This window comes from Microtus oregoni, unplaced genomic scaffold (assembly GCF_018167655.1).
Source record: "Microtus oregoni isolate MIOR12 unplaced genomic scaffold, Mior012 000022F_ref0000154, whole genome shotgun sequence".
NCBI classification, from domain to species: Eukaryota; Metazoa; Chordata; class Mammalia; order Rodentia; family Cricetidae; genus Microtus; species Microtus oregoni.
This window is the reverse complement of record NW_024543081.1, coordinates 21064839-21092623: the sequence shown is the minus strand read 5'-3', so window position 1 is coordinate 21092623 and position 27785 is coordinate 21064839. Positions and strand designations below refer to the sequence as shown.

The 27785-nt window shown below is 41.4% G+C and overlaps 1 protein-coding gene across 1 annotated transcript in view; it reads right to left on the bottom strand.

Moving 5' to 3' along the window:
• Positions 1-27785, bottom strand: part of Fam135b (family with sequence similarity 135 member B) — a 279296-nt gene that overhangs the window by 123857 nt on the left and 127654 nt on the right. The window contains exon 3 of the mRNA XM_041671944.1: positions 10589-10668. Within this exon, the coding sequence (XP_041527878.1) occupies positions 10589-10668 (80 nt within the window). The remainder of the gene's footprint in view (positions 1-10588; positions 10669-27785) is intronic.

Below are 27785 nucleotides of genomic sequence, written 5' to 3'. Positions count from 1 at the left end.
GACAACAGGTCAGTTAATTAAAAACAGTAGTCAATTAAAAAAAAATCCCATGGAAGGATGCCTCTCTGCGGAAGGCACATTTGAACCAAACCTGCTTTAGCTGATGGAAAACTAAACAAATGCTGGGAAAGATATCAAGTTACAGGTAAAGGGATATCCAAGTTCAGATTTGCTGACCTGGGAGTGAACCCAAAGAAGAGGAATAGCCATGGCTGTGAGGGAGAGTTAAAGCAGAAGGCGCAGAGAACATGATAGCCTGATAAGGTGCTCCTGACTGGTCTAGAGTGGACAAGAGGCAGCAGCTGTGCTGTGGTTGGATCCAGGTTAGAATCCTGACTCCCAATTTGCCGTGAGTTTCTCAGTATTTTCACTGTACAATAAAGATGGCAATAGCGTCTACTCCACATGCTTTTATACATGACCTAAAGACATTTAAGTCAAGGACAGATATATGTGATGAAGGTGTCCTGAGATGCCAAGGCACTATGCTTTGATGTTTATATAAGAACAAAGTCACCCAATGGTACATTTCTCACAAAAATTCTTACTGTGAACCAGTGAACAATAAATGCAAAGAGTATAGAACAGTGCCTGGGGCAGAGACAGTATGGTGGAAATTAGCTACTGCTATTTACTGTCATGATGGGGAGGAATGAGGAGAAAGAATGGAAGAGGAGAACAGAAAATGAAGAGGGCAGAGAAAAGTGAGGGCAGGAGGGAAAAGAAAGGAAAAAAGGAGACAAGTGGGGAGGAGGAGGAGAAGAAGGCAAAGGAGAGAAGAGAGAAATGACATATTTAGCAGGGGCTCAACATAAGTGACACTCCTTGTCCAGACACAACATGGTTTCTTTCTGAAACTTGGTCCACCTCACACCAGGGAAGAATCAGTGACTTAAAACTAACTAACTCACTCACCACCAGCAGCACAGGAAGAACATACCACCACATCACAAAGGAGCTGACTTCAAAGGCCGGATGCTTTAGGCAAGTAGATTTCAAAGTATCCCCAAGAATGTATGTGCCTTGGACTGAAACAAGCAAAGTCTTCAAAAATATATTGCCAGGCTAAAGCATGTGCATTATACCAAAACTAAACCCAGAGAAAATCAAGTGCATGCTCTTACTTGAGAGCATACCAAGGCAACAATTTCAAAGATGCACCCTTCCCCACAGTTTCTGAAATGTTTCCAATAAGCTGAGACAAAAAAAGCATAATTTTGGAACTTTTAAATGACTTTTAAATGTCCTGTGGATAGAAAAAAGTGCAAGACTGTAGGAACTCTAAGTCTCCAGTTGCATGCTCTTGTTTCTTATAGAAGGCCTTTGATTCATTGTCTTACTTACATATGCCCAGTAAGAATCAGGAGCACATTACTTCAGGAAGTCAGATGGAGCCAACTCTCCCCAGCAGAGATGGAACAATGTGAACAAGAAGCACTTTGAGTGAGAGCAGGGTTGCCCTAGAGCATGCAACTGCGAGACTTAGAGTTCCTACAGTCTGGCTTTCAAGCCATCTGCGCATTGCCCCTCCTGCTGACGGCAGGCAAAGAAAGGACATGGATTTGTATGGAAACTCAAGAAAGGAAACTAGCTAAGCACACCGCTTGCACTTTCTTCACAGAAGACAGATTCCAGGAGAGAGAAACTTTCCCAGATGGACCTTTTGTTGACTCCTAGGACCCTCTGTCTCTCCTGAACCCCATCTCTAACACCGATCACTTTACTTTCCCTTCATAGCAGACGTCTGAGCCTCACTGCATTGTGTATTAACTGCCTCATACACATCCAGTTTCCTGGAGCTAGAGATTTGAGGTCCAGCAGACACCTAAAGGGAATTGTGAGCACCTGTGATGGATATAAACATCATCCCTGTTTGATGAGGTCTGGAGATGGTATACAGATATGGTATCTTAGTATATGCAGGTGAATATTTGGACTCCCAAGAAATCTGTCAACTACATATACCAACTTAATTGCTCTTTGGCTCTCCAGGCTCTGATTATTTTGCATGCAGAGAACTATACCAAAGTCATGGCACAGGGTTGGAATGAGTCAGTTGAGCCTGGTCTGGCAACTCGCAGTCCTCTGAGCCTGGATGTTTCCAGATGCTGTTGGTAGAGAGGGAGACAGGATGTGGGCATCAGTAATTCATTGAGGGTTTGCCCTCGGTGGGGTCACAGGGGCAGTGAGAAGCTGGGTGGGAAGATAGAAGAGCCAACATGGCAAATTCTGCAGGCATACAGCAGGGGCTTCATGTCATATTTCTATCTTTCTCTTCCGGAAGCAGGGCAGCTAAACCTCCAATCTTCTTCATCAATAACTATTGGCCCATGGCAGAACTTGCATTTGGGAAACAAGGTAGGGAGATTCAAATTTCCTGGCAAATTCTGTGGCCTGTGGCTCATTCTCCAAAGTGAAGACATAGCTTCTAGTGTTAGAAAACAAGCTACAGTAGAATAGCTGTGGTGCAGAAGTAGGAAGAGCTGCATGTAGGGGGGGCCGAAGGCTGCTTTTACAAATTGTGTGAAGGACACTAAAGTGAGGGCCATTCATGCTTACAGGCATGATCGCCCTTGTACAGCCTGCTCATGGGAAACCACAGGCAGTACTTCCACCTGTAGAGCAATACAGAACACTGGAAAGGAAGGGACAGGTGTTCAAAATGGCACCAGGAGCAGGGGCAGTTGTCAGTCAAAGCAGGTGGAGTGACAGATGATGTAATGAAAGCTCTTGGAAGAGGCACTGGCCCCAGACAGTTTTAATGTCTCAGTACAGAGCACAGGTGAGATGCGAACTTGACCAAAAGGAAGCTGAGTCCCTGGGACGCTGGCAGAGGGACTCTCACAGCGGTTAGGGGCAGAGGGAAGGACGCCCAGGCCATTGCCATCTGCAAGCTGCCTGCGTGACTTGGCTGGAGACGAGTGGACGGTATGGTAATGGATTGGAATGCCTCCCTGAATTTCTGGGGCTTAAGGCAGACAGCCACTCTGTCAAGCCTGAGCTAGCTGTCTGCAGACCCTAACTGGATCAGAGCCTGAGAGAAGGAGGGCTTTACCTGCTTAGCATTCTCCACGAAAACAGGCATATTTGATATTTAGGTGCACTCTAATGGACCATGAAAAGAAATTAGATTGATTCATTTGAGAAATAAATGTCTCTCCCCGCCCTACATGGTGAAGCTCTTAAGTGCTTCCACTTAGTGGAAATGGAAATTACCTCTCAAAACATTACGAAAACTAATCACGGCAAATTTTATACATTTCCACAATTTACTCTGCTATCTTTCCCTCTGCTTTGATGAGCAGACACTAGCAGATGCCTGTTCTTAACCTAATCATTTCCCACAGCCCCAATACACTTTGATAGGCACCTTCCTACCATGTCTTCCAAATTGATCAGCCCCCCAACCCTGAGGGAAATGACTTTTTGTTTTGTTTTGTTTTTATCATCTCAAGAGGAAGAAGAAACATGAGAATTTATTAAACAGTGATGTGGGAGTGTCATATATCAATCTGTTGATTTGATTGGTTAAGCAATAAAGAAACTGCTAGACCCATTTGATAGGCCTACCATTAGGTGGGTGGAATAAATGGAACAGAAGGCTGGGAGAAAGAAGCTGAGTCAGAGAGTCGCCATGATTCTCCCACTCCAGACAGACGTAGGCTAAAATCTCCCTGGTAAGCGCACCTCGTGGTGCTACATAGATTAATAGAAATGGGTTAAGAGGCTGAAACTAAGGGGCCAAACGGTGTTTAAAAGAATACAGTTTCCATGTAATTATTTCGGGGCATAAGCTAAAGCTAGCCATGCAGGCAGCGGGGGTGCCAGGGATGCAGCCCCGCCGCTCCAATTATTACAACAAAACAGAACCTTTTTATGGAGCTAAATACCCAATGCTAAGTATCCTTAGCATCCCTCCATTGTCATGGGCATGCTAACTGAGGCCCTGAACTCAGAAGTGAGAGAGGAAGAGAGAGAGAGAGAGAGAGAGAGAGAGAGAGAGAGAGAGGAAGAAGAAGAAGAAGAGGAGGAGGAGGAGGAGGAGGAGGAGGAGGAGGAGGAGGAGGAGAAGAGAAGAGAGGAGAAGAGAAGAGAAGAGAAGAGAAGAGAAGAGAAGAGAAGAGAAGAGAAGAGAGAAGAGAGAGAAGCTTGTAATAGCATAATTCAGTGGTTCAGTGATTAAAATGTCTCATATTGAGGTTCCTTTCCTGGAATACCTTATGCCTCACATTTAAATTAATCCCCATTCTTCCCTCTCCTTATTATTGTTCAGGTTTCCTGCTTTCTAAGATCTGAGCTGTTTGTTGTTGGACACAGACAAATGTTGTTTTGATCTTGTAGATTCAAATAATATTTTAGGAACAGGAAAGATAATTTGTGAGCAGCCTTTTCTATGCACATACACACACATATGTGCAAATGGATATGTACAGAGATGATACCTAGTCTTGGTTGGCAGTTTAATTGAATCTGGTATCAAATAAATAAAGCGTCTCTGGTTGGGGCTTTGAGGCATTTCCTGGAAGGATTAATTGAGAGGGGAGGGAAGGGCAAACTCAGTGTCAGCCCAGATATAAAGGGTACTGAGAGGAAAGTCAGGTTGCTTTTGCCTGCTGCCTTAACTCCCTGATGCTGAGTGCATCCACTGTGTGGCTTTTCCTACTGTTGCCATCTGCCACTTACAGTGGACACCAATAGTTTGGCCTGACAAAGTAGACTCTAGACCCATGGCTCTCCTGGAATCTTCCTGGCCTTTATCATTGTACATCTCTGAACTGCTGAGACATCACCCAAATTTGGAGACAGATAGCTACCAAGATGCAGTAGCTTTCAGCCTCTCTAGAGTACAGACGGTTGAACTACCCAACATGCATCATGCAAGCCAATCCCCTTTGCAATACATATTTGTTCTAGTGCACTATTTCTCTAGAGACCATTCTGCTAGAGGCATTTATATGTATACAAATGCTACCTAAAATCAATTATGAATATGTGCATGTCATGTCTTACCTACTAAGAACAGTGAAATTAATATTCATTTAATGCACCAAGTAAACTGGTGAGATTTCCCAGAGTCCCCATTAAATAATAAAAAAAGCATGGCTCCTAAGATATATTCCACTGCCATTGTGCTTAGCTAGCTAGCCATGGGCAAGGCACACTGAAAGGATACGTGGGACTGCACAGCCTGGCACTGAGATGGTTGGCTAAACGCCTTAAGGAGTTGATGGCCATGCAGCTGCCATAAGGAATGTCCACATCACAAACACCCACATCCAGCCTTCGCCTCTCTTCCCTCACAGCAGTCCCCACTCTTTCACAGTGGATTAACCTTTTCTGGGGGAACCCTCGTGTTGGCACTACCCATGGGCTCTCATTAAACCCATGGTAAGGTTCTCCTTTGATAAGAGATTAAATCTGGCTGGCCCCTTTTCATTAGGCATCAATCATGGTACAGTAGCCCCATCAAAAAACTCGCAAATCCTTAGGTACCTGACTTGGAGGTTGAAGACTTTGAGTTAGGAGAGTGGGATTTTAGCAGGGGTGAATCCGGGGTCTGACTACAGCATGTCTGACCTGCCTCTCAAATAGCCAGCTCTTTTCATCTAGTAATTTCCCAGTTTTAACTGCTCAAAAGTAGAACAGAGACATAGCATGCTGAGTCTTTATTCTCTTTTAGGTTTTACAGCGGTCGAGGGATGCCCTAGACAATCACCTGTAATCTCTAATCTCCTATTCTGGTGATAATCAAGACCCTAATGGAAAAAATCAAACTTTCCTGTTGGGAGCCATGTGGCCTAGTTTCAGATCAGCATATGAATGTTTGTGCAGCCGGTCTCTGCAAGGCAAAACCTGTGGAGATGGTCTCTCATTAGGCAAAGACAAGAGGATCTTGGGACAGTGCAAACTACTGCTGGGACAGCATGACCTGCATGTTCTCTTCTCTCTCATAACGTCGGTGATACTCTTGGTGGTTTTTTGGCTTCACTTTGTCAGTCATACATGGGACAAATGTAACCATCCGCAGAAAACCCATTTTTTTCTCAAATATTTTCCCCGAAAATTCTCTGGGAACTGATGCTTCTCACGTTCTTATCTGGAAACACAAGCTGCTACTCCAGACCCTGGGAACTTTTCTGATTTAGTGCTGACAGTATTAGAGGCAATAAGAGTTCGTGGGCTCATATAAGAAAGCAACACAGGGACATAACTATGTCTGCCAGCTCTAGAAGAAAACATTAAGAATGGTATCACACAATGGAAAAAGTGTGCCTTTATAGAGAGGCTGAGTCAAGGAGGACCCTTGGAGGGCAAGAGGACACTCAGAGAAGTAAAAGCGAACTATATGAAAGCAGCTTGGGGCAGATCTCCCCCCGGCTTATTTCTGTAAATATGCTTTGCCAACTTTGAATGATATCACTGTTCTTGTGAATGTGGGCCTGTCTATCACCTTTTAGCTTTGTAAGGACAGGATATGTCTGGTTTGATATTTAGACAAGCTAGCAAAACGCTGAGCACTGATGTTTTTGATTTAAAAGTTGCTTTGATTTAAAAGATGGGAAAAACATGCTTGTTTTGCCTGAGGTTAACTCTGGAGGGTGGGAAAAACTATGTTTGTTTTTGAAGTATAAATAAAAGATGGTTCAAGGTATTTGGAGCTGTTTGTTACTTCTGTGAAGCGCATCTGGTAGTTAGACTTCTTTGTTCCCCAATGCACCTTCCCCATCTCAGGCCCTGAAACCTGCTGAGACAGGACTCCACACTTTCTAATGTCACTAAATTCACACAGAGGTGTTCTTCTTTGTCCCTTACACTCATGACTGTGAGCATGTCTAACTCAATTACAGTTGTCACCTAATCAAGTACCTGTCCCTTCTCTGACACTGGGATCTTTTAGAATGCCCAAGGGAAGGATTGTTCCTAACCAACACAAACTCAGAGCCTGTCTCAAGCCACTCAGCTAACCAAGGTGGGAGCAAATTACCTGTTTCCAGAGAAAAAACTCTCTAAATGTCCTTTTAAAAAGTATTATGACAGGCAATGCAGGGATAGACAGGTTAAGCACATGGAATTTGCTATACAGGGTCTAACCATGAAAATCTATCTTGCAAAATTCAATGTGTCTTTGTTTTGTATCTACAGAACCTGCATCTAAGCCATATGAACCATGGGAATGTGCTTCTGTGTAACATTTACCAAAGAACTAATTTGCTTGAAGGAGAGAGAAAGCAGACCCACTCTTTAATTGCTGAGAACACTGTGCATTTGAACAGCACTGGTCTCATCAAATATCCCCCTTCATCTCTGCATTTCGCACAAAACTTCTCTCTTTCATGTGGCACAAATTCAGCAGATGGTTTTAATTTTTTTTCTCTCCTGTTGTCCCAGTTCTCACAATACACTAGATGTAATCTACATAGGCATGGAGAATCAAGGATCCATTTAGGTTCCAGTGATTGGGGTCATTTGTGGCCTCTGACTGATCATCCTTCTATAGCCTCATCTAGGGTTAGTTTCTTAACCGTCCAGGCCCCATGATGAATCTCTTCCTCTACCTAGCTGCCCTGTTCCTGCTTAGCAGGGGTCAGCCAACTCTGCCTCTATTGCATGACTCTCATTACTTTTATTTCATGAGATGACTGTGAGACCATAATCCATATGATGAAACACTTTCATCCATAAGGATAGTACTGGGATTCTACATGAAGCAGACTCTACATAAAGCTATTTATAGCAAACAGCTATACTCTGCATCAAAGACACACTTAGCCTAGTGAACAATCACTGTAAACTTTCTCTGAGCTGAGCAACTATGTAACTATCTTTCTCAGTAAATTTGTTGGGTTCACACCACAAACCTGTGAGGGTAAGTACCACCCACAGACCCCAACTTATAGATAAGGCACTAGAAAGGAAATTGCTGAATTAACTTTTAATTTCACATGGCTGGGAAGTGGGGGAGAAGGACCAGAATACGAACATCTCAGTGCATTTAGCACTCGGTTCTACTGAATCCTGCCCGACTAGACTCAGTAAGCTTTGTCTATGTTCACATAAAGGACAATTGTAACAAAAGAACAAACTTAATAAACTACATTGACAAGGCAAGTCAATTAATGGTAGTCATAGAGACCCTTTGATATGCCCAGATTTTTTAGTTTCTTCATATTTTGCTTCCAAAACATTTATATTTGTTATTTTCTATACGGAGATACCTACAAGTAATAGAAAGTGTGTTTAGATGATTGTCTATAATCATGGTTGTCAGTATCTTCTTCACACAGGTCTTGAAGGGAAAGCTTTATAGGAAGGGAAGAGGCACATTCCTTTTCCAGGTAATGATGGACAACCTTATCCTAGATACAGGAGGAAAAACCCTGTACCCATTCCATACATAGTCAGGAAGCAAAGTAGAATCTTTTTTGTTTTATCACCTGGCAATGAAACTACCATTTTAAAAAGTAGCTTGATACTCCAAGTACATGTAAAAGCTTAGCTATTCTTCAAGTTGTGACCTGAGGGATCCATCCGACCCGGGAGTAAAGAAGCCTTGAGGGCTCCATCCCAGCTAAGGCTGAAGTAACAGTACTGCATCCTGAGGCTGGGCAACTTCAATCCACTTGAAAAATCAAGCAGAAAAGGCCATTGTTTTAAGCACCAAGTTTTGGGAAGATTTGTAGATAATGCAGACATTCAGAGGAAAGTGATATAATGAGAAAATTCACCTTGAAGGAGAAATAAATAAATATGCAATATATCTCTCACCCATGAAACTGTCTGTTCATAAGTCACTCCTGGCATGGTTGGCTTTCTGTTCTAAATGCAATTTGAGTGCAAAACTCAGGGGCATGACAGCTACATCATCATCATTACCCTGTCAAACTAGACCAGGAAGGAAATGGGCTTTATCTTGAAGTTGCATTTCTTGCTAGTTTTCTTTGTCTTTGCCGCACCATCTCAATCAGATCCTTCCCTATGGACCTCAAAAGGTCCTGCATGCCTAGCAGTCTTTGGTCCTCACAGCTCGGTCTGCCCGCTCCAGAGAAGGTGTGGCAATGACAGGAGCTGAGTTCATACTGCTGAGAATCTCAGAGTAAAGAGACCAAGTGCACACTGGCCTGCAGATGGCTGTCATCAATCACCCAGCTCTCACTGTCACCTGTCCCCCAGAATCTTGCTTTGGCTCTAAGAAAGAGACCTTGAGTCATCACTTTGACTTACAGCCTCTCCCAGGGCAGACTCTTGGGCCCTTACTTTAGGGCAGTTCCCATCACAACACAATGGTATTTATCACCTCAATAAGACATAACTGTTGTATATCAATTCCAGAAAAGGAGAAAGACACCATGGGGTGAACATTTGTCTTCCTATTTCAAGTGAAGAAAGGTGTTAACCATTTCCTTAGGACCATATAGTGAGTTTATCCAAAACAGAGTCCACGTATCCTGCTGCCTTAGTGGATGCCGTGGACTGAGGCAGGGAAGGAGGGAACCTAGTAGAGGATGGAAAAGAGGAAAATTACACTGAATCTATACTGTGGGGCATATAGATTGTGTGAGAGTATACAGTCTCTTTTCTCACCTAAGATGCATTGCTCACCCCCAACAGAGGGGGATGAAGAAGAGAAGTATCTATGAGAGATGGCGACCCAACCAATAACTAATACCTGCCTGCTAGGCTCAGACTTGTGGAAGGGGCAGGTGGCTCAACGAGTCTTTCTCTTTATAGGTCTGGAGTTAGAGGAACAATCACAAGCCTTCACTCTGTGTCTGCACTTCTCACTTATAAGATCTCAAGTGTACATTTTGACACATCGTGACGCTTTTGCCCATTTCAAATGGGTTTTTATAAAGTGTGGCTGGGACCAGCGTTCTTCTACACCTTGTTTCTGACAATCAGGGTCACTCTTACTTCTGCCAGTGAACAGGTGCTTGGCAGTTGTCCTGTTCATCCCCTTCCTTTCTCTTTCTCTGCCCTGAAGACCGAATCGTTTCTTTTAAGACTCACTAGACTGTGTGGTTCTGCCCTATTTGTTCCTGCACTACTCTGTTCTTCTGCTCTATAGTCTCCCACAAGTATTTCCTATCCACGAGGTTCTTTATTTCGCACTGTGTTCTCTCAGACTGGCTCCTCAAAGCCATGAATTTCCACTTAGATCTTCAGAATTAGGACCTGGATTTTCCGTGATGCTCCTTTTACAATGGGTGATGGCATTCGGACTCTCTATTTGCCTAGAAAGCACCAGCAGAACTGTTTACTTACTCAGTCCCCTGAAGCCATAGCAACCAGCTTCTCCTTACCTATCAGCTGAATGTCATTTCTCACCATTTAATCCAGGATGTGACTTTAGTCAACTTGCTGCAGACAGTTCCCCCAGCTATCAGCCACTGCTAAGAGTGATTTTTATTTGCCCAACCCTCCTTAACAACAATGTTTACACAAATCCACTTCCAATAGTGGGTCTGCCTTTCCTGAACCCACTGGTCCAGATGTTGACAGTGTTCTCTGCTCTGTGTTCTGCTAGACCATGACACACAGGAACACATGATGGGTTACCCATGAGGCAGGAGACATGCTTTCTACTCACCGGACTGCCCAACGATGGAAGCACTCAGTCTGTGGGGGATCCTTGAGGACACTTTCAAGGTCACTCGGATCTGATAATACCTAAGAAAAGAGCAGAGACAGAGCCATAACAACATGATTTCTTAGTGTGGCTTCTAAAGCTATCTAGACTTGACATGAAAAGACACAGGAAACCATCAAAGGCCCTGGATACAATGCAGTCATCTGGAAGCAAAATAGAATGCATTTTATTGGAGCAATTAAAGGGTAAGAGACAGGACAAGGTGAGAGACAGGAAATTGCATCACTTGAGATCACACAAGACTGAAAAAGGTTGGAGGTGATTGCCAATACAGAAAAGGAACAGGTAAGCCATGTGGCAGTCTTATGAAAACATGCTTCTTCAGAAACATCAACTGCCGCAGGAAGACAGCACATGTAAGACTGAAAATCCAGATACAGACTGACTTGCTGTCTTATAAAACATGGCACACAGCCCTCACCCACACACTTCCCTGAGGTGTGTAGAAGCCAGGCTGCCATTTCTGAATATTATCACTAACCACGTTCCCCACCATATTTGTCTTGCTGCATTTTCTTTTCATCATGTCCACATCCGGGACTCCTACACAGGCTCCCATGCTCTTAGGAACCTCTCCCTGTGTTTGCCGTGGTGCTTGCTTTTAATGCCTTTTTCGCTTATATATACTTGGGGACGACTTCTGGCATAATTGTCCTCTCCTTCCACACTTTTCAAACCCATGAGGAAGGTAAAATGGAAGTAAATAGACAACGAACAGGTCAATGTCCTGTGTCTCACTGTGCTCCTAGCTAGGAAGCTGTGTGCCACTATGTCAGTGGTACCAGGAATACTCACAGAACAGAATATTTCTGGTAAAGGCCTCGGGTGTTACTCTCATGGGTACATGATGAACATAGGGTATGTGACATTCAGAGCACAGGCCCTGGCTATATGACTGGAGTCTGGGTAAGAGTTCTGAGTTGGCTAAATCTGACTACCATGTAAATTTATGAACTTTCTCTGACATGTGCGAGCTGAGTGACTTTGAATCTTTTGCATAATTTTCTGAGCTTTCTTTATATCTGTAAAATGAGAAGAATATCAAAATAAGGCCCCCAATTCAGGGGAAAATAGAAAACAATTAATAAATAAGAAGGAAAGAAAGAAAGAAAGAAAGGAAGGAAGAAAGAAAGAAAGAAAGAAAGAAAAATGATAACTATCTGGCATGACGTCTGCCTTAGAGGATAGGACAGTCAATGCTTATGTTTTTCTGGTTGTTTTCCCCCAAGCACAAGTAAAACTCTATCAGCACAAAATAAGAACAAGGAGGAAATGATGGGAAGACAGACAGGCCAGGAACTCAGAGAGAAGGAAGACAGTAACTTTACTGCCTTCAGCTTTTACCTCCTGTGCCCTAAATAGGATATTGGGGGGTGTCTTAGCCAACAAACCAGAAACACTAATGCCTGGACACACAAACACACACACACACACACACACACACACACATATAACACCTATGCACATACATACACACATATATACATACACACATGCATATAGACATACAGACATACACACATAAACACATATACACACACATATATATGTACACACCAAATATATATATATATATACACACATAACACCTATACACATATATGCACACACATACATACACACATACACACAAACAGGGAAGAATGTTGCAAAAACAAAAAACTTATAGATAACAGCTCTCTGCATTCTCCTAGTAACACCGAAAACGGCAGCACCTCCAGCCACTGTAAAGGTTACAATTACCAGGCTGTAACAAAACTTCACCTTGAGAGTTAGCTGAGAGCAGACTTTCATCTCCATTGTGATCCAGACTTTCATCTTTAGCAGATAGTAATGACTCTGATTTCAGTGGAGACTATATAGGAACCTAGAATTCCACCTCCACTCCATGGTAGCAAAGTCAAAAATACACTAGCAACACTTGTGGGTGTTTTAATTTGTTTTGTTTGTTTTGAGAATTTCATGCACAGATAAGATATTTGTATCATTATATGCCCTCAAACTCCTCCTATTCTCCCGCTAACTCATTTTAAATTCATGATGCCATCATTGTTTTACACACACACACACACACACACACACACACACACACACACAGAGAGAGAGAGAGAGAGAGAGAGAGAGAGATTCTGTGCAAAGCGGGAAAAGGCATCTTATTAACATGTTTTCTTGAAGCAATTGAACACCCATAGAAAACAATAATTATAAGCAAACCTCGGATTTAAAGTTACATTTTATATTTTCAAAATGTTCTCCACCCAAAATTTTTCCCGAATTGGTCTTGCAGTTAAATGAAAAAATATAGACCTATGAAGACACCACCTACACAATTCATTTAACATGGAGAAGTAGAGCCGGAGCCTACCCAGAGGCTTTACCACTACTGGCTATTGCTCTTAGTACTAGAAAGTATACTACACACTACAAAAAAATGTAAACACCAACCCAGATACAAATCCTTCTATCTACAATGGTGTCCTACATGCAAGAAACCCCCGTGCAATGGTGGCATAAAGCCTGTAGAGGTAGCCAATCAATATCTGATTTTAGGCCCACTCCATAAGATGAAACTCATGCCTGAAACTGTGTGGGTGACCAAGAACCTGAGATTAAATAGCTCAAGGACCTAGAGGAAAACTAAATACTACTGTTCTACAAAGAGACTAGAGCAATAACATGATTGCTAGTGACATTCTGCTTTACCCATAGATCAATACTTTGTTCAACCATCATCGAAGAAGCTTCCTCCTACAGCAGATGGGAACAAATACAGAGACCCATAACCAGACCTAGGAACACTCAACCCTAAATGGATTGTCTCAATCAAATCCCGTCACTCAGTAGTCAGGGAAGCTTGAGGAGGAAGCAGGAGGCAGAAAAAGTGTAAGAACCAGAGGATATGGAGGACATCAAGAAAACAAGACCCTCCAAATATGGAACTCACAGACACTGAGGCAGCATGTACAGGGCCTGCAGAAGTCTGTACCAGATGTAGTAATAGAGTAAAAAGCAGATGTGGACACATGCTCCCATCCCTAAGCCAGAAGACATTTTGCTAACCACTTGCAAATGAAAAATTAGTTTTATTCAAGAGAGTCTCACTGAGGAAGCAAACTACTCTTAATGGTAGACAGCAGGCCCAGCAGTTGTTGGCCAACAGAAAACAAACTCAGCTCAAAGGCACCTTTAGAGGTTCCTTGTCTTATAATGTCATATCAGGGCCTTATCTTTAATTTTAATTTTAAAGAATTTTTACTTCTTTAATTTATTACCCCACAGGTTTTGCATATTTATTATGGTTTTCAATTTTATTGTTCTGTGTCTTTATGGAACTCCCGAGTGTGCAAACAATTGTGTCTCTTCATCTCTTTCTGTTTCTTGTGCTTTTTCTTGGGTTCTTTTCCTTCTGTTCGTTTGTTTTGTCCTATTCTGACTTGCTTAGCTTTGTCTGATCCTATTATATTTTAATATTTTCCCTTAGAAGTCTGTTTTCTTTCTAGTTAGAGAAAGGGAGTAGATCCAGATGGGAGGGAGGAGGAGAAATTGGGAGGAGTCAGAGAGGGGAACCATAATAAAAACACATTGTATGAAAGAATTGTTTTCTATTAAAATTAATAATACAAGCCTATGACGCATTAAGAAAAATAGAAAGGCTTTAAATATGTTCTAAATACAGAACTAAGAAGACTTCTTAGGCTCTAAATCCAAAGTGTGGCCTATAAAAGCAGACGTGGGTGTATCTGATTTCATTAAAATTAAACACCTTTTTCCTCCATGACAAGTACACTTTGAGGTTCACGATTGAAGCCGCAGTGAAGGAGAAAACATTAGCAAATCTCATGTAGATTGCATTCATTGTTTGTGAATTCTATCGTTGTAGGCTCACATACTTGTTAACATTTAGTTAGCCTCAGATTCGAAACTTCCATCTCCTTTCTGCTTATTCACAAACATGAATTTTGTGGCAATCAATAGAAGCACCTGACATCTGGACTGCAAGGGAGATTGAGGGATTGATCCTGCAAACACATTTGCATTTGGCAAAGTTGTGCTTCGGGTTGATTGTTTTTTTAACTATTAAACATGTCCACCCTAGGGTGGTGTTTGGTGGCTGATCAGTTCTCCAAAGCCATGTCCCCAGTAACAGTCCTGAGAGGAAGTGTATGGAATGAATGGGACTCACTTCGGAATGAGTAAGGGAGAAGACGGCTGGAATTAATGTTAATAAATTTCATATATGGCAAGTAAGGTACCCCTCAACAGAGACACACATGAAGGAAGGTTAGATAATGTGTGTGTGAGGAGGGTGTTTATATGCAGAAGGGGATGCATCTGCATGTGTGTGTGTGCGTGTGCGTGTGTGTGTGTGTGTGTGTGTGTGTGTGGCGAGAGAGAGAGAGCAGTATTTAAACTTGAGTGTCATTCCTCAAATATCATTCACATTATTTTTGAGACAGGGTTTTTCACTTGGCCTGCAACCCATGAAAAAGCTAGACTGGCTTACAGTTTAGCTCTAGGAACCCCTGTCCACCCCCACCCCACCCCACCCCAGTGCTGGGCTTAGCATCACCACACTTGGCATTTTAGTGTGAGTTCTAGACATCAAACTCAGGTCCTCATGCTTGCAAGGCAAGGATTTGCCTGACTGAGTCATCTCCCTGGTCCAAGGTTAGGTATTGACCTGTTGAAAGAAAGTTAAAGAGAGGCTCATGGGAGCCATTATCCCTAGGAAGGGTGACTCAGTATTTGCTAATTGTGGTAACTTTGTAGAAGGTTCTGCAGACATCAGATTTCTTGTTTTCAAATTGCACCACAATTTATAGTAATCTGAACCGAGTGCTGCTACATGTGCGAGTCATTGGCCAATAGAATATATTCAAAAGCAAAAAACAAGAATATAGATTGAGCTCAGCACATTCTTGACAAGAACATGAAGAACTCATGGAAGAAAAGAAGATAGTTACCAGGAAATAATGTTGGGCAACTGTATATCCATGAAGGGGATAATGAAATCAGAATACCCCCTAAGATCATTTACAAAACTCAATGTGTAGTAAAGAATTAAACACAATACCCAAAACAGAAAAACTCAAATCAAAACAAATTTAATATTGGCAATGATTGATTTTTACTCTGCCATCAAAGGCACAAACAATACACAAACAAGAGGAAGCATACCAAAGAAGCTGTTGCACAGCAGAAGAAATAAAGAGAGTGCATAGCATTCTTCACATGGAGGGAAATCTTTGAAAATCATATACCTGTTATGTCTAGTAATGAACTGTTCCATAAACATGATATGGAATGAGCTTATAAAACTCCAAAACAATAATAAACCAATAACACTCTCCAATTAAATCAAGGGAATGAACAGTCATGTCCCCAGTATATTTAAAGATGTCATAATGAAACCCATTATTCTGTCTATTTAATGAAAAGTAAACAAATTTAGAAACATCAACAAAATGTAGGCAAAGGAGGTAAAGAGACATCTTCCAAAGAAAACAAAGAAACAAGTTTGCATAAGGTAGGGATCATGGAAATGCAACCTGAGACCACAGTAAGATGGTATCTCACATGTCATGCTGTCTATTGTGGAAAAGGCCATAGGATGCTGTAAATAAAGATTTGAAAAGTGAACCCTTGTGTGCTGTTTCTGTGAAGTTAAATTGTAACACTCATTGGGTGAAGCAGAGAGAGTGGTCAAAAGAGTAAAAGCCCAAGCATTAAATGACCAACCACTGTTCTGCAGCTTGTACATACTAATTCATTCAGCATGGTGGGTGTGCTGGTAACACTGGCATGTGACTCTATAATCCTATTTACCTGGCTGGGGAAGCAGGAGAGACAGAGACAGCTCAAACAGAGTTTGAGCTACACGGAAAGGCCCATATCCAAAAATCAAATCAGAGCCAAGAACGTCCTGGATGGGTCTCTAGACAATTAGGCTGAGCCAAAGAAGCCCATTCCAAGAGGTGGATGATTTCATTGGCAAAGCAATCTTGAAAAGGCTAAATAACAGAAGGGGAATACAGATCATTTGTTGCCAGGGGTAGGGAGAAAATCAAAGTAAAGAGTGGATGTGTGTGCCTCACCAGGCTGAAATAAACAAACAGAGAGAGAGAGAGAGAGAGAACGATTGGGGAAAGAAATTGCCCTAGTTTCATTTCTGTCGCTATAACAAATAGCCTGACCAAAAAAAAAAAAAATATAGGGGCAGGAAGAATTTATTAGGCTTTCAACTCCAGGTGACTGTCTATTATTGAGGGGAAGCCAAGGCAGGAGCTCAAGCAGCTGGTCCCACCCACCATGAAGAGCTGAAAGAGACTACACACATCCGTGGCTGGTTATGTGTATGCACAGCTGGTTTTTTATTCTTAAGACCATTCAGGACCCTGTCAATGAAATAGTGCAAGGGTAGGTCTTCCCACCTTAATTAACAATCAAGACAGTCCTCCACAGAGAAGTCTAGAGACCACTTGACCTAGATAACTGTTCAGACTCTTTGCCTGGATGATTCTAGGCTGTGTCACTCTGGTAAGCAAAGGCTGTCACATCTACAGGGTACGTGAGATGTCACCGCGACTCCTCACCACAATTCAAGAACACTACTCTGTTGCCTGATCTTCTATCTTCTTGGAGGAGGACATTTGATGTCCCCATAAACCATCTTTAAAATGCTAGGAATCAGTTTAAAAATCAACTATAACGACAGGAGCAGCATCAATAGGAAAAATGCAGCACATCAGCCTTAGCCCCAGCACAAGCAATAAAGCACTGTCGACAAGGCAGACTGTGATTGCAGGCTCCCTCCATCAAGGCCAGTCATCGCAGCCTCTCCTCAATACAAATGACTTTACCCATGCTTTTCAGAAACTCTACCAGCAAGGGAACTGGCCTCAATCCCATCAGCTCCATAACCGTCATATTCTTATGACATCTTCTCTGAGCACAAGACCCCAGTCATCACCAGGGGCTATTCATCAGTCTCCTATCACACTGTACTTGAAGCAGCAGACTGAGCTCAAGATGTATTGCCATTCTAGGATTAACAAGCACTAAGAACTTGTATGTACGCCTTCCTGTTTAGTTCCCACGAACACATTAGTCCTCTGTGAAAAACGGCACCATTTCAAGTGCTGAGCATGCAAAAGAATGGAGCTGTTGGGAATATTTGGCCCCTTGTCAAAACCATGGTACTAGAGAAGGGCAACGAGGAATCTCTGTTCAAGAAAAAAACTTAGTTTTAGCTTTTTTCTACATCTATCAGCAGTGCTATTCATTGCATAAATTAGACTTCTTTTATAAACGATTCCAAACCTCTCTCTGAGTTATTATGTCTTAAAAGCACTTGTTCTTAATGAATTTCCTTTTGTGGAATCAACCATCACCTTTAATGTCACATTCTTTGTAGGTGTCCATTGATGGAAATAAGTTTTAGTTAGGTATGCCTGTTTGTTTCTGTCCTGATGAAACAGAATATTTAAAACTTATTCGTAGCAATTTTCTTTTGTTTCATTTGAAGTTTCTGCCAATTGATAAGCCTATAAACTGAATATCCATACCTAATACAGCTGATGACCCTTGATTTCTTCAGGATATATTGGATGAATTTACCATTATTTCTATGCCAAATATGAGAAAAAATAATATCTAGGAATAAAGAAAAGCCATCCACATTCACAAAGCAAATAATGTATGCAAATTTTTAAGAACAACATTGGTTTTATGCATAAATCATGAAATAATCTCAGAGACATATTTTCTAAAGGGTATGATTTAAATATGTTTTGAAGGAGGATAGACTTAAGTCATCCCCTTGGAGAACAATGGGGTAGGACGATCAACTCAACATGAAGAGAGGTGTGAAGATTGCATGGGGTACAAAACCAGATGTTTTGCTGATGTTTAGGAAGCCGTATTTGCAGAGCTCCTTTTTAGAAACAATAATGTTAACAGTCGTTTTCTACCAACTGCCATCAGTATGAGTAGGGGTCAGTTGTGCCATCTCCCTTAACTTCATCCTGATCTTCAAAACCTGTTAACGCATTAATCAAAAAGAATCAAGGTTTCAGATGGAAGCCAAGCTGGTAATAGGATGGTTTTAAGTCTGGAGATGATGATTTTGGATTACCCTGGGGTAGTCAATCCAATAAGATAGCTTTGGAGGCTGGGAATGATTATTTTGGATAACTGGGGTGTAGCCGGTCCAATAAGTAGAAGAGGAGAGAGACAATAACACAGGGAGAGAAAGGCTCCCCCTCACATTGGTAGCTTTGAAACATGAATCTTCTTCCCAGGGATGCTGTAGTTTCTAGACTCTGGGAATATGTAAGATATTCTCCTAGGAAAACCAAAAGGAAGGCAGGCAGCACTCCTGGCATGTTGGGTTAGCTCTCAGTGGGGAACATTTCAAATCCCCAGCCTCCAGAATCTTCATATGAGCCATATACATCACTTTAACAACATAGATGTGTTAGGGCAACAGTAGCCTGATGGCATGTGCAAGCTTCCATATTTCTTCATCATAACAAAACTATTAAGAATAACGAAACTATCATATATCAGCGGTGGCTCAGGGAAGCTGTGTGGTCTGTACATAGACACAGAGATATGTGCTCTAGTATGATCCTGAATGCCCCCAAAGGTCCATGTGTTGAAGGCCTGGCTATCATCCTGCAGTGCTAGTAGGAGGCAAGGAAGTTTTAATAGTTAGGGCCTAAAGGAGGAAAGTTAGGTCATTTAGGGCATGGATTGAGAGTGATATTGAACCTCACTCCTCTTCTTTTTTTATTTGCCTTCCAGACAGCAAGAGATAAATAGACCTCTTCCAGCACACATGTCAGTCATGATGGACTGTCCTTTCCTGGCCAACATTCTGCACACCAAAACTTATAATACCAGGTACCACAATGAATCTTTTGTCTTTATAAATTTGTGGCAGTTTGAATAAGAATGGCTCCATAGGCTCATATATTTAAATGCTTAGTCACCATGGAGTTACACTATTTGAGAAAGATTAGGAGGTCTGGCTTTCTTATAAAAAGTATGTCACTGGCAGTTTGAAAAGCCAGTGCCAGGCCCAGAGTCTCTCTCTCTCAACCTGAGGAGCAGGATGTAGCTCTCAGCTATTGTCCTAGTGTCATGTATGCCACCATGCTCTTGTCATGATAGAAATGGACTAAGCCTCTGAAATTGTAAGCAAGCCCCCAATTAAATGCCTTCTTTCATAGCCTTGGTTGTGGTGTCTCTTCACAACAATAGAACAGTGACTAAGACAAAGATAATATTAATACAAGTATTTATTACATACAGCAACAGAAAGTGAACCACCTAGTAGTTAACTAAAATTTTAGGTATTATAATTCTAGACCATATAAGTTGAATTTTATTTTAGGGTAAGCAACGCAAGACGTGTTAAGTTTCATTGGCTTGTCTTACTTTCTTGATTAGTTTTTCATTACTATGAACCCAACATGTACTCTTTCTCTGATCACTAATTTTCTAATGTCATCTCTACGTCACGTGTTTTCTGTTTTCTTGGAAGTAGCTTGAGAATAGGAATGTACCTGTTGCTCCTTTGTTTCCTTAGAGCTCTATCAATACCGGCTGCTGGAGAAGATAAACTATGTTATGTCCTTCTCTAAATCTCCAAAAATTAGCATGGTTAAATTACGTAAGTGTCATATCAATGAATAGACATGGATGGATGGAAGGATGGATGATTTGATGGAAGGATGGATGTATAGAAGAAAGGAAGAATACATGAATGGACAAAGGGATGTCTGGAAGGATAGATGGACACGTGGCTGAAAGAATGGATAGTCAGAAGACAATCCCAATGGCACAGAGTCCCCTGGTAAACATCAGGGCTATACAACCCAACTTCAATATCTGCAATTCTCTGAGTGACTCAGAATCCACATGCTACTTTTCATAAATCCAGAAGCAGTAGAATATGAAAGGAATGCAGAGATGTACAATATTTTGCAATGATCACTTTCATTTTGGTATATTAAGAAATGATCCTCTGACCCTATGGTATGACCTGAAATAAAATCACTATAATGAAAATGTCAAAAGCTGATACTGGAGTCAAATAGGCTTCAGCAGGAAGCTTTTTATCTAAGAAACCTTTGACTCATGGTTAAAGATGCCCACAGAATCACAGCACATTTCAAGACCTGAACAGTTAGGCAATGTGTGTCTGACCCCACATTTCACCAGTAATGTGGTATCTCAGTTATTGGTTCCTAACACGTGTGTGAAACAGACACCTCCTACATCTGTGATCCCAATCTTTCCTCCAGTCACACACCTAGGGTAAATCTGAGAGAGAGATTGCTGTTCTGGGTAGAATAAGAGCAGAGATGCCCTTGGTACTCAGATCTTAATAATACAGATGATGGAGTCATAGTGGAAATTCTTTGCTATTCCCTCACTGATGATGTGGTTGAAAATGTCTTTTGTGTAGACTTGAGATGGTACAGAGTCACGGAAGGTGTGTGAACTCTGATGTTCACTTACCATTGTCTTTATGACCTTGACTATATCATCTAATGTCCTGCTTGACTTTCTCACCTGTAAAAGGGATAGTACCTTTAGTACTCAGGATTAGTGATTAGAATACTAAGTGTTTGGAGTGACTGTCAAATTTTAAGCATACAGAAGTATTTTATTTTTCATTATGATGATAATAACAATGAGAAAAATGTCTCTATGATTGTACTTGGGCACCTGGCTGTACACTTGTCCTAAGACAGAACAGCTGCCCTTCTCAATATATCTGCTCAAGCAGATGCCAGGATTACTGTGAACAGGTGTCATGAAGGTTTTGTGGGTACCTCACTGATAATAAGAGAACCAAACACATTGTGCCAAACTCCCATCCAGGTGACTAGAAATCATGAGAATATGTCTCATAGCTGGGTCTGCTCAGCATGAACTCCAAGAGGGAGCAATACAAAGATCTTCCAGTAAGAGAGAAAATAGTTTCAAATTTCCAGTGACTCCAAATCTGCAGAGACTCAGTTCTTTAAGCTGAAATAATGCATATGTGAATGTGATTTTAAATCACAAATTCACAAAATTGCACGTGACAAGGGTCCTAGAAGGACAGCACTGTCACAGCCAGCAAAGATATCCTAAAGAGATTATCCCTTCTTGTGCTTGTTTGTATGAGAATCACAGCAACCTCTCTCGATCTCCTTGCCCCACACAACTGAGAAGATTCCTTACGAACATGTGGGAAATTGATAGAGAACTTGGAATGTGAGTTATTTCCTTTGGGTAGGGTAGGGCACTCTGCTGTTTCCCTCAAAGTAACCATTTTAGAGACCCATCGACAAAATGAAGACCAATTCTAAACAGAATGCGTGTTTGTGTTCTCCTAAACAGGAAGACAATGAAGCTGGTCTTAAGTGGTAACAGTAAAAAATAGAAGATATTCCAAAGCTTCCAGGTAAACTATATGAGATAAAAGACAGAGAGGGAAATTTTGAAACAAATTAAATGGCATTAATATCAACACATCACAAACGGTGGGAAATGGATCTTTATAGATAGTTTTTTTGCAATGAAAGTTAGTAAAAATGAAGGAAGAAAAAAGTAAGAGAAAGATTGAGAGGAAGAAAAGAGGACGTGTTGGTAGAGGAGGTGGAGGAATGGGATGGCAGGGAACATGAAACACATCAATACATCTACAATTTGAATTTCAGTACTGAGATGGGGAGTGGAGCTGAGCTCCCACCCACAACCAATACTGTAGCTCCAATTGACAGCTGCAAGAAAGGGAAAACTTAGTTTCTCTAATGCAGTCTCACTTGGCGTATTAGCCACACTTAAAGGAGGCCAATAGATGGCAATACAAAACAAACTCAGAGGGGTTTCTGGAATTTTTTGTCTCATATTGTTCTGTTTGGGCATCTTTAACATCTCAAACCTTATTGGTCTTTTGCTTTTATATTATGGTTTGTAATTTTGTGTTTGTATGGGTTGTGTGAGTATGTGTGTGTGTGTGTGTGTGCATTTGTTGTGTTTTTTTCTTTGTTTATTCTTGTTTGATTTCCTCCTAGATTTCTGAAGAGAAGGAGAAAGAAGATGTGAAGTTAAAAGAGTGGGGAGGTAGGGAGGACCTGGGAGAAGAAGAGGAAGGGGAAACTAATCAGAATGTATTGTATAGAAAACTTATTTTTAATTAAGAAAAGAGCTGACAAGGCAAAGTAATTATTTAATAAATAACAGTCTAACACTTCAAATTTGATGTCATTCATAACCTCATGGATTCTAGAACATTCTATGCCTCAGAGGGCAGAAATAAGAGAATGAGACTGATAATAATGCACATAACTGATTTTGATATTCATTTTACTTTGCTGTCATAAAGCACCATAACCAGGGTAAACTAGAGAAGAAATAGGTATATTGGGGCTTATTGTTCTAGAGGGAGAGTCTCTAATGGCAGAGAAGACATGGAGGCACATGGTGAGATCAGGAAGCTGAGAGTTTACATTTTAACCACAAACAAGCAGCAGAGAAAGGAAAATAGAAACGGGGTGGGGTTGTGGTCTTCCAAAGTCTGACAGTGATGGTCTTCCTGCAGCAACACTCCACCCCTAGAAGTTCCACAGTGTACCCAAACAGTTCAGCTAACTAGAAGCAAAGCGTTCAAATATTTGAGCCTGTAGGGGACATTTCTCATTCAAACTCTTTACTGCTAAACAAAGACTTGAAATGAATGAGGAAGTGCACAAAAAGACAAAAAGACATAAATAAAAAATTAAGTTAAAAACTCATAACAGGGAAGTATTTTGTATAACACAGAAAAATAAAATAAGAATGATAGGCAACTTCTCATCAGAATTGTTTAGACACACATACCACACACACACACACACACACACACACACACCAATGTTGTATGAGATAAATGCATTGGAAAGGGGTACAGGATCCTTCCATACTGGTATGCATATCAAACATTCATCCAAACCAGAAATCCTCCACATGTCTGGACTTTCTAGTCTCATTTGCCTCTCCATCTTTGCATTGAGGTATCTTCTATTCTCACACGACTTTTACTTTAAGGGTTTGCTGCAATTACTTGAGTGATCCTCTGTGTTAGTTTCATTATTTACAATTCACACGCACTAATTTATTTAATTCTTGCACTCACTCTAGGCATGATTATTCCTTTATTCCTCATACTAAAAAATTAAAATGCAATATATTTAGACAGTTTATCCCGGACTATGACAGAGTCAGGATTCAAACAAACTCTGACTTCAATGCAATTGTTCCTACTTTATCTTGTTTTGATATCACGCCCTTTCTTAGGTCTGTAGCTCTCTCTTCAGGTCACCAACACCAAATAACACACACACACACACACACACACACACACACACACACCACACACCACTAACAAAAATGGAAGCAATAAAACAACCAACAAATTTAAGTTACATGCCTGCCTTTACAGTTAGTAACAGGAGATCTGAATTGTTGGCAATAAATAAACATTTGTTCCATCCAGTTGTTTTGAAATTGGATGTCTATAGAAGTCATTAGCACAGCTACTGCATTTTTAAGTGGCGTTCCCCTCACCAAGCAGCAGCGTATTGATTGTGCACAACTTCGTGCTCTTAGACGTCAAGTTGATATGTTGGAGTTGACTGTGGTGGGAGGAGGAGCAGAGCATGGCCCCTGATACATTATATATTCTTTGTTGTTCTTTGTAAAGAAACAGTCTTTGAACATTTATCTGCACAACATTGCTCCTCATCCCCTATCAAGCCTACCACTGCATCCTTCCAATCAAAATAAGTCTGAAACTCACACAAAGAAAATAACTAGAATAATTCTAAAAAAAAAAAATCACTGGTGAGCTTTTAGAAAACAAAACATTTTATTGCTCAGAAAAATATAATTAAACACAGGGATATAAATTAGGCTCTTGAGATAATTCTCTGATAAGCTAGAAGAAAGAATGCTCCCCCGCCCGCCCACAATGAGGTCTTGAGGCAACCTCACTGTTAGCCTCCTTTCTCACTCACGTAAAGTTAAAGCAGCCACTGCAAAGAACAGTGGTGGTGTGTTTTGTTTAGTTTTCCTGGCAACTTGAGATTATCTGATTTCTATTTTTGCAAATAAGCATCAGATACTTTTTGAAGCTGATGAGAAGTTGAAATAAATGCGAAAATCAAAACCGAGTTTCGGCAAATGGTGGACATTATTATCCATACTATAGGCCTTGCATCTCAAATCTGGTATGTGCCTTAACAAATGTGTGTTTGTAAAAGGAGGTCCTACACAGAACTCGTATCAGCCAGTAACACATGTAGTTAAGCAGAAGCTGATAGGCATATCTACATCAATATCTATATCTATATACATAAATATGCACATACATATGTAACAGTAATAAAGAAAAGGAAACAATCTGAAAGTAGGGGAGCATGGGAGCAGTTAGAAGGAAGGTACCTGGGAGGGACGGGAGGGGGGGAAAGGAAAGGGGAAAGTGAAGAAAATCTATTTTAATTAAAACACATTTAGGAAATAAAAAGAAAAGAAGTAAAGAGGAAGATGCTTATTAGGTGAGCATCATTTCATTTTTAAGTGTTTTTCCCCTTTAAAAAGTTTGGGGGTGAATACATATAAATATGTGCTGGGAGACTGAGAAGCACCTTCCCACCCCACATCTCGCTCTGTTGTTTCTATTCGCATTGCCTGGGGGACCTGTAGTTCCTACCTAATGAGCCAGCCAGATGGGAGTTCCAAATTGTGTGAGCAGGCATTTGTTTGTGTTGCTCTGGGAAAGTGGCTGCTCGCCATCCACTTTCAATCAGGGAGGCAATATTTGCAGGTAAGAGTTTCTCCCCCTCCAAGATGCTGGCCCATGGTGTGTGCTCAGATGATCCTGCTTGCTGCTCCTCAGGAAGGAAGCTTCCAATTTCCTCTGGGTGCCTGCTGTTGATTAAATGACACAGGCCCAGTGACCCTCCAGGAACAGAAGGCCGGAAGATCGGAAGGGAAGGAGAAAACATCTGAACTGTAGTGCAGCTGCACCTATGAACTCAGGACTCACAGCACCTGCAGCTGCAACTGCATGCACAAGACTTGCACAGAAACAAACCAGCCAAAACACCAGCATGGGTGGAGGAGGAGCTCATGAACTCTCACACTTGTCTGAGGAACTACTATCAACTGATGGATAATGAAGGGGGAGGAGTCTACGCTCAACTGCATCACTAAATGGACCCGAGTATTTCACTAAAACCAGAATTTGAAAACGGAAGATACAGAGATGGGTGAACAGGGTATGGGGGCTAGCTAATATGGGAGAAATTGGAGGTGAATATGATCAAAATACATTGTATAAAATTTTCAAGTAATTAAGAGAACAGTTTTTCAAAGTAAGGAAGTTGGGAGAGAAAAGTGGAGCAGGGATAGGTGAGGAACTGGAATGGAGAAAATGGAGGGGGGTTAGACTTGTCAAAACACACTATATGCGTGTGTGAAATCTTTAGTAAAAAATTTCATCATGAAAACAAAATGAGCCTGGGTAGAAGGAGACCTTCAAGCAACTTGCACAGCTTGAGATGACACGGGTAATTTAAAACCTCAGACCAGAAAATCTGCCTTGCAATCTCATACTGTGATGGAGGTCTCTGCAGAGAGGATTTTGTTTTAATTGACAAATCTGGAATGCATAGCCATTTAGAAGCAGAAAATGCAGTGGGAGATCATGGCATAAACACAGCTCACATACATTCCAATTAGGGTTCCAAAGAACGAAATGAAAGCATGGGATAGAACCCTTGCAAGGTCCCAGCCCTGACCCACACAGCCCTATGCTAAGCCTTGCATTTGTCAGTGACTAATGGCACATGACCTTGGGTAATTCATTTTGTGTCTCAGAGCATTGGTTTTCTCACATTAAAAATCAATCGTTCTAAGCAACAGATGAAATAATACAGACTGAACACCTGGCCCTGAGAGACACCTTCTGTACCAATTCCTTAAGAAACTATAATTACATTTATTCTTCTACAGCACAAGACACACTCATGTGTTGCTTATGAGAAAGGCACAGAAAGGGAAAAGAACGCACTACAGATTAGCAGGGCTTGTATTAGAACTCAGAGTTACTATTTTTGGCCCCCATTCAATTCATCACCCCATTGTATTTTGATATGATTTAATTTTAGAATATATGCAGAGTATTAAAAAACAATAAAATACCTGTCATTTTGAAGATCAGTGAGTGTACTGGCAGGTTTTATGTCAACTTGATACAAGCTAGAGTCATCAGAGAGGAAGGAGCCTCAGTTGAGGAAATGCCACCATGAGATCCAGCTGTAAGGCATTTCTTTTACCAATTAGTGATCAATTGGGCAGGGACCAGGTCATTGTCCTGTCTGTGGTGCCATTCCTGGGCTGCAGGTACTGGGTTCTATAAGAAGGTGGGCTGAGCAAGCCAGTAAGCAGTTCCCCTTCATGGCCACTACATCACCTCTTGCTTCCAAGATCCTGCTCTGTTTGGTGATGAACAGCAATGTGGAAGTGTAAGCCCAACAAACCCTTTCCTCCCCAACTTGCCTTTGGATCATGGTGTTTTGCTGCAGTAACAGAAGCCCTAAGACAGTGACCTTATTGCTGCTTACCTTTCAGATACTCCACAAATATCAACAAGAGCAGATACTTCACAACCAGCCTGCAACAGGGACCGACTCAGATGCTTCATGCATGTGGTTCACATTCTACCTGAATGATATCCATATGGTTTTCAGTATAATGCCATTACACTTGAAAGGAACAGGAGTCCAAAGCAGAAAGCACTTTCCTCCCAAGCCAGTGCTCCACAAGAAGAACCAGGATGCAAGCATGCTGCTGGGAACTTTAATGCTGAAGAGATTCTTAAAAATTGTACTCAATCTGTGCATTTTGGAAACCGGCTGAATGATATCAGAAAGCCATGATAGAGAAATGGGAGAGGCCATTCCAAGTTCTGTACTGATCTTAGTTTAGCTCTACTCAGCTGAAAAATGGCCCATACTGGGAACACAGCAACAGGGTAGTGGATGAGAAAAATGGGGTGTGTGATAATGTGGACGCCTATGGGGCTCAACACAAAACA